The 13,503-nt window shown below is 35.7% G+C and overlaps 1 protein-coding gene across 8 annotated transcripts in view; it reads right to left on the reverse strand.

Annotated features, from left to right (window-relative positions):
• Positions 1–13,503, reverse strand: part of CYRIB (CYFIP related Rac1 interactor B) — a 101,349-nt gene that overhangs the window by 22,193 nt on the left and 65,653 nt on the right. For 4 of the 8 annotated variants that reach the window (XM_077749989.1, XM_077749992.1, XM_077749991.1 and 1 more), the window contains 2 exons: positions 8,486–8,568; positions 1,640–1,761 (listed from right to left, as the gene is read on the reverse strand). In XM_077749989.1, coding sequence (XP_077606115.1) covers positions 1,640–1,761; positions 8,486–8,558 — 195 coding nt within the window. In that variant the 5' untranslated portion in view covers positions 8,559–8,568. Of the gene's footprint in view, positions 1–1,639; positions 1,762–8,485; positions 8,569–9,480; positions 9,564–13,503 lie in introns of those variants that run through there. The other 4 variants (XM_077749995.1, XM_077749996.1, XM_077749993.1 and 1 more) reach the window with 3 other exon arrangements.

The following is a 13,503-nucleotide window of genomic DNA, read 5'->3' on the forward strand; positions in this document are numbered from 1 at the left end:
ATAATCAATATGGAGACACTAAAACATTTTTAGAGCAACTTGTGAATTGTTGTGACCTATAGGGAAAGAATGACCTTCTCAGTTAATTAAGATCCTGTTTAATCATTTAAAACTCCCATTTCCATAAATGTTTGGTTTTTCAAAATATGTTCAAATGTTCAGAACTTGAATTTCCCAGAAATGGTTACATGCCTTCACTTACTATAATTTTAAGGTTTCACTGAAGCCAGTGATATTGGAGAGGTTAGTCTAAGTTCTTGTATTTCCTTCTCCAACAGTTACTAGCTGCTTACTAAGCACTGTGTTAGGTGCCAACGACACAAACATTAATAAGAAACCAGGTTTCTCCTCCTCAAGCTGAAGGTGGTGGTGGAGTCATACACCTTACGTTTCAATAAGTCTTTTCAAAAAGAAAGGATTACCATGAAAGCAACATGTGCACAGCACAAGGGCAAGAGAATGAGGGGAAGTAACTGCGGAGATGTGAACGAAGGAAAGTGTACGCGTGCAAGACGTTCAGGCAGCAACAGTCCAGTGCGTGAGAGGTGAAAAACGGAATTCACGTTACTAGAATTTCCCTCAGCTAATGATATTACCAACAGCTAACCTAAACCAGAAACCCTGGAATCATTTATAACTCCCCTTTCTCCCTCCTGTTAACCATCCAATCGCCAAAAACCTGTGGCCCCTTAGTCTGAAACACTTCTTGAATGGTCTTCTGGTGCCTGCACTTGATTCTGCCTTCACTAATAATGCAGGTATCATTTGAGGAATGGAGTTGGGTATGGACCGTAAACCCAGCGTCACACTGCCCCGTGACAACCTGTACACTGTGTTACACACAAGAGTAACAGAAGCAGAAGGATTGGGGGAAAGTGAAGAAACAGAGCTATGCCTTCAAGAAATAAAGGTAAGAGTCCAGAGACTAGGGAGTTTCTTTGGGCGGTACAGGACACCTGATTCTGTGTGTATTCTGATGGGAAGAAGTCAACCAAGGAGAAAACACAGAAGATCTAACTAAGGGAAAAATAATTAACAGTAAACTTCCAGAGGAGGATGCAGAACAAAGGCAAAGAAATACGTCTTGGTAGCAAGTAGAGACACAGCTTCCTCTGAGAAACAGAAGTGGAGGAAGAGATAGATGGACAGAAACCTAGATTAAGTTCAGAGGCTCAAGAGAAGCAAGTCAAGAGCACATCAAGTATTTGCTTCATGGTGTAAAATCATCAGACAGAGCTGGGGGAGTCCAGACTGCAAGGATGACAGCAGCTTTCTCCTAAGAAGCATGAGAGGAATGTAAAACATAGATTGGCAGGACAAAAGGCCACAGAAAGTTAGGATCTCTCCATCTCTCCAAAAAAAAGTATAAGTAGTCCCCATTGGATACTGTAAATTTCATGTGGGAGAGCAACCAAAAAATGAGTAAAATTTTAATATACAGAAATTACGTATTTATAGAACACTGTTTTCCTTTTTACCCTATCAGTACAACCACTTCTGAAATGATGCAAGTGATCTTCCTTTAAATATAACACTTAATAAGCAATACAGAATCTTAAAGTATATACAAAACAACAGAGATTAAGAAGAGGGGCATAGTGAATTTTAGTTTAATGGAAAACGTTTAAACATGCTTTACCTCTCGTATTTCATGGCCAGCTCCTCTATATGATTGCAAATCTTCCAAGATACCTTCTGCATCTTTTAATACTACATTCACCTGATTATAAATTTCCTTCTCAGACTCTGTCGGCTGGGCATCTAAATAGCAGGAAAGCACAAAAAAATTTACAGTCACATGATTTTTTTTTTTTTTTAGTACATGTGTAACGCTAAGCAATGAACAATCTCAATTTCTAAAGATGTCTAACATTTTATTCAATGTTAACCTTGCAGTTCTTAGAAAAGATTGGTAATTTTTTCATACTTCTACATTTGAATAATTAGCTTCAAGTCTGTAAACATCACAAAGGAGCAAGGGAACATCAAATATTACTAATTATTTTAACTTACAAATCATGGCTCGGTATTAAACGAACTTGAGAATTGTAATTCAAAATTTAAATTGTGATAGTGTGATAGTGATAGTGTTTCACTTTTACTACTCTCATAATCATTACTAATAATGGCTGTAAATGCATGAGTAATGATTTACTTTAATCCAATAGAAATGCAAGGCCTACTAATATATCTTGTTCATCTCTGGCTTAAGACTCCAACTATTTTCCCACAAATTCTAATGACTAAGTTTCAATATGAAAAATTAAAAACTATTTTAAAAGAACAGTGGTTAGATGCTCCCCTTTGCTACGAACCACTTTAAATTCTGTGCCAATGAACTTCTGTGCTGATGAGCACAAGGTCAAGAGTCCTAGGCAGAGGAGTTCAAATTATGACATCGCTCCAGAATGAGTGGGCTGCTGTAAACCAGACACTTTCAGCTGCAAAGCTGTCACTGAAATTTTGAAATACTAAAGCAAAAGCCGACTCCCCCTACACTTGGGACTGAGTGAGAGAAAAATGAAGCGAGAATTACAGTCATCAAAGGCATAATCAGGAACACAAACATATGGGCATTTCCACCACCTGTGGTGTCAGCCACAGAACATATGCTAATAGATGACTAAATCTGGATTTCTTTCTGCTAAACTCGAGGTTAACAGAAATCCTGTTTTTAATAATTTGGTCATTTGTTTCTCTAAGGAGGAATAAATCTTTTTTTATTTAATACAACTTTTTGTTTTGTTTTTTTTTGCTTGGAGAAAAATGGGTAATCTGTGAAACTGAGTTTTTCATAAGTCTTTCCAATTAGACCACGTTCAAAGCTACAGTTAAGGCATGAAGCACTGAAAATGATAAACACTGTGATTATCATAATGTCTTAGAGAGGAACTGTGCTGGCTGAATTCCTCCACACAAACATTTTTCTTCCGGGGAAAGGGGAGGCAGACCAAACTGACAGTATGAATGGAGAGCATTTCTGACAAACTCCCTTCATCTACCACTCACATGAAACTAGTACTTAGACTTTCCTGCACCCACTTCACCTCCCCACAAATATACAATGTATTTCTTTCTTTCCTTGAAAAAGTTAAAGAAACTTAGTTCATACATGAAACTAAGAGTCCACATGCCCAAAAACTGTTAACATATTTATTTAGCACATGGGCAAGTCAGAATTCAATTCCACCTCTTAAACCTGCCAACTAGTCAAAAATATACCAGGTTTTTTTTAAATCAGAGTATCAAATTTTAACTTCAACATACTTAAACAGTACAGCAGCAACAGTAACAGAGTATCATTCATGTGCGAAGCTAACTTAAGAATTTGTGTTCTCCTATCTTCCCTTATTTTCCAAATCTCCTCTCAAAAATCATCTACTTTTTTAATAAAAATACTTTGACAAAGTAATTACACAAGAGGAGCCAAACTGAAAATACTCTGTCTAAAGCCATATAGGGATTACTAGGAGCAAATACTGATACTGCAGCTAAATAATTTTTTAAAAATCAGGGTTTGTCATTTAGCAGAAGTGATTTTTCATATTTAGCCAGACCATAATCTCCAAAGTAAGAGTTAGACACACACTAAAAAAACACAGCTCATAACTTTCATACTTACACCAGATGCAATAGGGAAAAATACTTTTCTTACATGCAAAACAGCAGTGTTATATTTTTTCATATGGAATTGTGAAACCACAGACATAACATCAATAGTAGACACAGATCATAGTTTTAATTCATGAAGTGGGAATTCATGACAAAGGACAATATTTCGGCTGTTATATATCAAACGAGATTTGTCAGGTTTGAAATACTAAACTGTATTTTTGGTATGGTGACTAGCAGTTGACAGAAAAATGTAACACTGAGACTTACATACAAAAGAAACATTACCAAGTAGATTTAAGTAGACCTTGGAAGTGGTTAATAATTATTAAAAGTTTAGTAAGTACCAAGAAATTTAAAAATAAAGGAGAAGATTCCAGTTCCCCCTAAGGGTGGAAAAAATACCCAGCACCACATTGATTAAACATTGTTTAGACTATCACAGGAAAGTCACATTTATAATTTTGAAAGCTGCTGAAGACTGCTGTAGATATGAAGACAAACAGAAAATAGCAGACAGTAGTAAGCACTACGTTACTGATAGCAAGTCATGCAAAAAGGTGGGAGAAAGACTATAAAAATAAAGCATTTTTTCAAAAAATGGTATCATATAATGCAACCAAGACTTGTCACTTTGATTTTCATAGCAAAGAATGACACACTGTATTACTTAAAGAAAAATCTACCACTTAACCAGCTAACAAAAGGATTAAATAAAGTATCGACTACTGGGAGTTAGGAGTAGTGATCACTCATCAAGCCGAAGTTTAGAAAGCTGTTCAAGGGAAACGAAAGCACGTTTTAGTTGCTCTCATTGTTTGACGGTAAAATTAAGGATTGCAACAATTTTGTACCACTTTCCTATTAGAGAATCATTGAAAATAACTGCTAAAACTCCATCCATTCTGGGACACAGGGGGCAAAGAGCAGCTACAGAAGAAAAATAACAAAAAGCAAATTACATAAAAATTCTAATTGTGACACAGAGTCGTTCTGCTTTGGTCTTGCCCTCACTCATTCAGTAATATTTACGATCTGCCTCCAGAAGTCTCATTGAGGCAGGGACCTGGGTGTACAGTACATACCATTGTACAGCAGGTAGACTCAGTACCTGGCAGATTTTCTGTAACATATATATATTGGTGAATGAATAAGAAGGTACAGAGATATAAATACACCTCTAGCATAAGTTAAAGGAGGCTATGATGCATTTTTCTTTCTGTACAAATATAATCCTACATCATTTTAGAAAAATAAATATAAGAAAATGCCACCAGAATAAAGATATCCCAAAATATAGGGCAAAAGCAACTGAAAATATGCAAGAGGTAAAATGGGAAAATAAAGTTAGACTACAAGAGTGGATATCAATAGTTTTACAAGATTGCGGGGGACAAGTCACACAAAAGACACAAGAATTAGAGGAAATGTATGACTAAATAGAAAGGCACTTTAACAAAGAATCAGAGAAAGTAAGACTCTATGCCTCACTTACAAACAACCACCTCTATTTACTCTCCTATTTTGGTGTACCTGGAGAGGAGATAAGTAAATCAAGTTAACTAACAAATACTAAACTTCTATCATTTATAAAGCCATTATGTGAAGGCTAGAAAGGGACATAAAAATAAATAAAAGTCCCTCTTCTCCCAAGAACCACAATTTAGTGAACTAATATATATAGTGGTTACTCAGGCTAAAGATTTGTTTAGAATAAGCTATTAATGTCATGATAAAATAAGAAATTCCAAAAACTAGAAGAGGCTACATGGCCCCCAATTCAATGCTTTTTTTTTTTTTTATATGCTTCTATTAGCATAACTGCTGCCAAAATTCATGGGGCAGTTCTGGGCTTGTATCTTAATTGAACCATTATTCTTAACCAACTGAGCCACCCAGGTGCCCCTTGAACCATTATTCTTAAAACCTTATCATAATTTCAGAAAAGCCTCTCTTTCTAGTATACCTCAAGAATAGATAACAATGTCTCATTGAACACAGAAATGTCACCTCATGCCTTAAGGCCTTTGAAGATGCTGTTCCTTCTCTGTACAGCGTCCTTCCACAACTTTACCCTGAAACACTCTAACTCACCCTCCACAGCCCAACTCTAAGGTCCCCATCAGAAAGTCTTCCATGATGTCCAATCTACACATGACTAGGTATGGTTAATTCCTTCTGATCTATACCTCGAATGTAATTATGTACAGGAAATTATCGGTTTGCATTTCTAACTTACTAGACTAAGAACTCCCCAAAGGCAGGGGTTGCACCTTAGTTGTCTCTGCATCCCCAACATCTACTGGCTGGCACACGGGAGGCAAGCCTTACATGTTTGTGGAGCTGATATGAAAACCCATACATGTATGTGCATGCATGTAAATTAAGGGAGTAATGATGTAAAGACATCTTCATTTTGTAAACTACAGGATTCCATTAGATCATGTTTTATATGTATAAGAATAGTTAATGTGTACATAACTTGATACAAAATGTCAGTATATCTATCTGTATGGAATTATTTCTATAGTTGCCCAACCATGGAGATACAGTGAGCTAGATTTAAGCACTCAGAAGGTTGGAATAGTATAATAATAAAGCCAAATTACTCTGGTAACCTGAACATATTGTTCGACCTGAAACAAGCAATACAGTACCAAATATTCTATTTAATAAAAGAATGTGGCTTTATTCTCAGTAACCACAAGGAACTGGCAAATCAACTGTGTTGACAATTCTGAGTCTGGCATACAATCGTTGAAGAGAGGACCCATGTGATGGACTAAAGCCCCTAAAATAGTCTAATGGTAAGATCAATTTTTTACAAGTGCATATTTTCAAAAAGAAGAAAATATGCAAACAGATGAAAGATAAAACTAAGAGAACTCTAATGTTGGAGTCAAAGGAAAACATATTTAAAAATCTAGATAAGAAGTAACAACAGGCAAACTCTGGCCTAGTATACAGAATACCAGTAAGTGTCGAATGAAAAGTTTTGCACTGGCTGGTAAAGGCAACAAATATCACCTTTTATTTTATATCTGCCTTTAACAAGTTAACACTATGTACATACAGTTCTTCATTACTGCTTGTTCTCCATGGTGGTGGTAGCAATTTTAACCTTCTCCTGCCACTTAAAATTAGCTATTTAAATTTTAAGGATAATGGTCCAAACCCCCAAAGACTAGAAAACCAAGACCAAATAATATTTAAAATACTGCTAATCTTTGAAATATCTAAAATTCATGCTTCTCACTTGACCAAAACATGATGCTAGGTTTATAAAAAGATCAAGTGCCAAGTCTTGAACAAGATCTTGACCATATCAAAGCCAAGATTCTGCAAATGTAAGGAATTCGAGACAGAATAAAAAGGAGACAGAATAGCAGAAAAATACACAAGACCAGTTTGAAACAGATGCAAATAAACTAAAATACAGCTCCAGTGTGAGTCGCCTCATCTGAAAGAAGAATCTTCAAGTCAGCAATCTGCTTAACATCCCCAAGCTGATTAAAAGTCATGCTGAACATGCACTTAAATTGGCATTGTTAAATTGTTGAGAAGGGTCAAGAAAACTAATCTTCATTTAATAACATCTTCCCCTAAAAACCCAACAATTTAATATGGTCCTGATATTGACGATTATTCTTCGCTAGCCTGTACACAGGACCCAAACTATAACAAAACATCTGTATGAATGTAATAGGAAAAAAAAAAAAAAACATATCAGAGGCTACAAATTACTCCATAAAATGGAGATAAGCTACACACTGTGTTCATACCAAATGTCAAGGTTTAAAGAAAAAAATCTGTAAATTATTCATAAAGTAGAATGAACTGTGTAATATCACATAAACTAAAGTTGATGGAAAATGCAATGACTCTCTGGAGATAGATTTGAAGGGTTTTACTTTGTTTTTAAAACCAGAAAAGGTCTTAAATTTTAAGTAAACTGGTTCAAATGTTTTGATCTATGAAAATGTACGGGATCACACGACTTAATAACCTTCTTCTATCTCTTCACCCTTTCCTAACAATTTTCTAATAACGATAAGTTAAAACAGCAACATTCACACTGAAATAACCGATTTAATATTGTTCTCAATTGGACAACAAGATAAGCTAAAGCGATACAGACAGCCCAAAAGCAAAAGCTTTCCAACATGCACAGAGGTCAATGACACTTACCTGCCACTCTTAGACCATATTACAATAGGTCATGCAACATAAAACAAACAGAAGGCAAATTACTTAAAGGTCTGTGAACCCATTATTTTTCTTTTTATTTAGTTAGAAAAAAAATGAATTCCTGAAATAAATACATATAATAAGTTTAACTTTTCAAATTATCCATAAAGATTAAATAATTAAGGTTCACACTTACCTTTTAATATTATGCCCAAATTACTGAGCTTTGAATGGCCTTCATGAACAGATTTGTATTTAAAATACTTCAATAGATACAGAGTGATTAAAACATAGTCAATTTTTCTTAGCTGCAACAAATTTTTCCCCAAATATGGCTTCTAATAACAAATCTCAAAGCAGCATTTGTCCTTCCCACATTTTTTTCATACAAATGTTTTCATCAGAGTATCTCAAATGTTTTCAATAGAGATCTATAATTATAAAATAATGTCCAACCAGGAGATTGGACTCTCTTATAAAAATTCAAGTGAAAACATATTATTACAAAGTAATCTATAAAATAGGATTTCCAGTTCTAGAAGGCACCAGAAATTTTACTCAAACAATTCATAGCTCAGTCATGCAAAGCAGTTAAAAAGATGGCAAAGTGGAAACATTCGTTTAGTGCAGGACAGACGCAGTCTACGGCAGGCAAAGAGAAATAGATAGAAAATCATCTTCTCACTTTCAAAATCAAGGAAAAAATTTGGCCCCTGCTCAAGGTCTGTGCATGTCAAAACTTTAAGAAGATTCCCCATGTTAAGGTACCTGTCAAGACAAGAATGAGAAAAGAGAAAATATCCCTTTATAAAAAAGAACATCTGAAATTTATTTAAAAAAAAAAAAAAAAGTAACGGAAAATGTTCATTAGGCCATGAATTCGTCCTTCAGGGTGCCCAGACTGTGCTCTGGCAGACAGCGAACCGGGTTCTCAAGGTGTTGGCATGTAGGACCTAGAGGTGGGAGGTGGTTCTCCTGCACACAATGGCACAAGTGTTGCTCTACTTCTTCTCAAAATTCTCCCAAGACAAGTTTCATTAATGGCCTTATAATGAAAAATTCTTTAAGTATTCCAATAGTGCTAGTATTCTGAAAAAGAAATTTCTTATCAAGAATTATTCACATGTAATCTTAATTAATATTGCACTGAAACAACAATTTATTTCAAAGCCGAATATTAAGAGTTTTGGCCACAGCTCACCTTTGCATTTCATCGTAACATAGCAGAATTCAACTTACTGCCTGCATGCCTTTAAATAAAGCATGTATCTCTAACCAAATTTGGATTATTCATAAATTTGTGGAAGTTGTTTAAAGTATTGATTCTGGATATGCAGCACAATTCTGATTTTTTATAAAATTATCACAGGCTTCTGGGCAAACAGACTGCTGAGCGTAGTCACCGAGGCGAATGTTCATCACAAGGCTGCTTGCTTCATGGACTAATGAAAGGACAGCACTGGCTACAGACTCAACATGATTTTAGCAAATGAAAAACTAAAGAATTATACATATGATGGTGATGTTTGCCTACGATTAAGAAAAAAATCATGCAAACTTTGTTCTGATCCCCATTATTTTATCAACAGATATTCGGGCCAGCCTTCACTGCGGTGTGAGTATAGTTCATCTTTCACCTTTACCATTATGCACCAGCTGTGAAGGGCTAAAGAGACTTACTTTCAAAGTCCAAGAAAAAATGTGCTGCATTGTGGTCTATGTCCCTGGTTAGCACCTTAATGAGATTACCCATGCCAGCAAACCTAAAAATAAAAATGGCAACATCATTTAGTTCCAGTAAAAAAGTGTTAAGCAGAGGCCTGGGATTCGGCAAAGGCTGGCTTGCTCATAATTACCAACAGGTGCAGGTTTATACACCTCTGGCATGAAAACTTGAAACAACAAAAGCACATTTGGCTCTGAGTTTATAGCTGTCCTTCTTTTCTCCATATCAAAAAAGTTACATAAAGCAAAATTGGAAAAAAGATTAGATGTTTTACATATTACTTGCAATATTTACATTTGATTAATATCTATGCTAGTGTTACTCCTTTAAAATGTTTGAGGCATATATTCTCAATTTAAATTAACATCAAAAATAGATCTCTCAAATAAGTAAAGACTTAGACCTTTATTTTTAAGTAATAGGGATACTTTCCTTCTTGCAGAGTCAAACCCTACTGGGAATACTAGGAAGATGCTATTCAAACCACATTTAATCATTAAAGACTAAAGGAAGTTATCAATTGATGACCCATTTAAAATTTTTTTACCACACATAAACCAGTATTTCTTACATCTTCTATACTCCTAAGGTTAATCAGACTTTTCATTAATTCATAGACTGCTAATTCAACAGTATAAGCTATATACAACCATACAAAGTATGTAACTTGGAAGTTAACACAGTAAACAAGCAAAAGAGGGCCAGTAATCATAATTTAGTAAGTCTGCAGAGGACGAACAATAAAAATGAAGCATTGGCATAAATTGTGTACCAAAATTTGCCATGACTCAGGATGAAGGTGGAGGGAGGTGTCAAGAACAGCCAGGAAACCAAGGTCAAACCTTGAAGGTGCAGTAACTTTAGGGAAGGCAGACTATGAGATCATGGGCACCCCACATCCTCCCCTGTCCCAGTTTCAATATTTTTTCTCCAAAAATTGAACTGCTGGCAAATCCAAATGAAAAATAAAAACAGAAATGTGACAAAATTTTAATCAATGAAAGAACATATCTTATTATTCACCCCCATTACAAAATTATCTGAAAAGAGTTAGGACTTTTGGCTGCCTGTGCTGTCCATTCCCTCTTCCTCCACCTACTCCCTGAGCAACGGCATAGGTACCTAACTTTCAACTTCCCAAAGAGGAAGTAACGCATGTGCATAACAGTTATTTGCTTTAAAAGTCAAAGTGTGGCAGATGGACACACACACTTCTTAGAAAATGTTAAAATCTACTCACAAATGTTAGATTTATTCATAAATATGATAAGTACTGAAAAGTCCTCTTTTAAAACAATATTCCTCCAATGGGAGAGGTCAGAATCTATCTTATTTTTGATATTAAAATCCGTATTACACAGAATTTCACTGGAAAGATTTTATACAATGTCTTCTTACACAGATGGATAAACCTAGATTAAAGCTAAGAGGAAAATATTTCATCTTAATTATGTTATACACTGTAAAAAGTTTCATTCTAAGCTTTTATACATGGAAAATACAAGCATTTTTCCACAATCATCACATCTAAATAAGATCTCATACTGGTTACCAAATTTACTCAAGTTACTTTTTTCCTCTGAAACCGTTTGGAAATAGAAGATCTCACAGCTTTAATTTATGGAATATTTGTTTCCAAACATATATAAATTCCCTCACTAACAGGAACTGAGACCAAATATACAATTTTTTGAATTGCCTAATGGTATCAAAACTTCAACTAGAGATGGAAAATAAGCATAAGAAAAAACTGTAGGGGTCTTACAGAGGAAAAGGCGGCACATCATCTGGTGGTTAGAGTGTACTCTGTAATCAAACCAGAATTCCAACTCCAGCTGACAAGCCGTCTGACCTTGGGGATGCTGGTTAATCTTTCTGGGACTCATTTTCTTCATCAGTAAAATATACATCTCTCAGAGAAACTATTTTAAAGATTATTTGGAGAGCTCGATGGGATTAAGCACTGACTTAGCACAGTGTCTGGCACACAAAATGCATTCAATACATGTTGGCTGCTGTTGTCACTGTAACTTGAAAATCACAAACTCATTCTTAAAAAATAACAGCTCTACTTCTTTAATACAAACCAGAGTCAAGTTATTAATGAATTTCAAGGTTATAAATCAGAGTAAATAACAAAGCCCATGTTTAGCCCATTTTTGTCAAGAAATGTCCTATGAGATCACCATCAGGTACAGGGAGAAAGAAAGGGAGATTAGGGTTCCTTACCTTTTTACTTGTATGCATACAGTGGATCCTCAGTGAAAATAATCAAAATTGGCCAACTTTGTCTGTTCCATTTTCCTACATCCCCCTCTGTAAACTTTTTGCACTATTTGGTCCTTCTTCTAAACCCCTCAGAGTACATCGTACTTGGTCCGGACCTATACATTTTCCCCAAGTACTCAAATATCCACAATTTCTTGCCTTTTCATCCCAAACACAGACACTTAGTTTGAAAATGGCCCAGTTTATCTGGTACATCTTTCTCAACCTCAGCACTATTAACATTTGAAGCTGAATAATTCTTTTGTGGATTAGAGTCTGTCTCATACTATAGGACCTTTAGCAACATCTTGGGCCTATTTGTACTAGAAGCTACCAGTAACCCAACACACTACTTGTGATGACCAAAAAGGACTCAAAATGTTGCCAAATATCCCTGGGAAGAATCATCCCTGGTTGAGAACCACTGACATAGTACCACTGTGGTCCAATGAAGAAAGTCTCCTTACCATACAACACTCAAGACAGATGTAGTAGCCAAACCACATTACGTGTGTCTCTTTGAACAAAAACTCACAGAATTTGGGGTGCCAGGCTGGCTCAATTGGAAGAACATGCAACTCTTGATCTTGGGGTCATGAGTTCAAGCCCCATGTTGGCTGTACAGAGTACTTAATTTTTAAAATTTTTTAAATGTTTATTTATTTTAGACAGAGACAGAGCATGAGTGGATGAGGGGCAGAGAGAGAGAGAGAGGGAGACACAGAATCCAAAGCAGGCTCTAGGCTCTGAGCAGTCAGCACAGAGCCCGATGTGGGGCTCAAATTCACAAACCGTGAGAGCATGACCTGAACTAAAGTCAGACATTCAACCAACTGAGCCATCCAGGTCCCCAAACATAATTAATTTTCTAAAAACTCAGGGAATTTTTCAATGATCTGAAAACAGTTCATTATAATACTATCAGTTGTCTTATCTTTTTAATAATGATAAACAAATTAAAACCATATCCCTGTCTTGCACAGTTTAACTCTTTAGGCAAAAACACAACAAACAAAAAGTCTCCACCATCCCCTGACTGCAGCAAATACGAGATGATAGCTAACTGTCAACCTGTCAGCTCTGGAAGGCACTGGAAGGCCGGAGTTCAAACTCTAGCTCTGCCATTTCCTTCCAAGCTCTGCAACTGTAGTCTAGTTTCCTAATCTCTCCGTGCCTCATCTGTAAACTGTGCATAATATGAATATCCACTGCAGAAGATTCCTAAAATCATTAAACGGGTTAGCAGAAGAAAACATTTAGTGACCATGCTTGGCAATCTCTCTGCTGCAGAACCCATGGAATGTGTGTGGCTGCCCTATTTCCTGCCATAAAGGAAGCCAGTCTGTCACCAAAGGAGAAAGCCAGCATGCACTAGAGAAAGTGTCCTAAGGTCCTAAAGTCATTAATTTCTATTTCCATTTGTTCCTGAATTCTAGCTGCCATTTCCCTCAGTTTAGTTGCTAGATTTTCCTCTGGTTTTAAGATATCCTAGTCTCTTTGAATTTCCTTTTTTCCCTGTTTAGTTGAGGTGGGTTTCTGTCATTTACATCTAAAAAGGTTATAACAAGATTTCTAAGTTTCAGATTAATAAATAAATGTGGCACAAAAGATACTAAAAGATATAAAAGAGTTTTCAGATTATATAGAACTTGGGTCAAAATATTTGATATACTTCAGAAGCACGACTTCAAAATAAATAATATTATAAT

Source organism: Crocuta crocuta, unplaced genomic scaffold, assembly GCF_008692635.1.
Source record: "Crocuta crocuta isolate KB4526 unplaced genomic scaffold, BGI_CrCroc_1.0 scaffold119, whole genome shotgun sequence".
In the NCBI taxonomy this organism is placed as follows: Eukaryota; Metazoa; Chordata; class Mammalia; order Carnivora; family Hyaenidae; genus Crocuta; species Crocuta crocuta.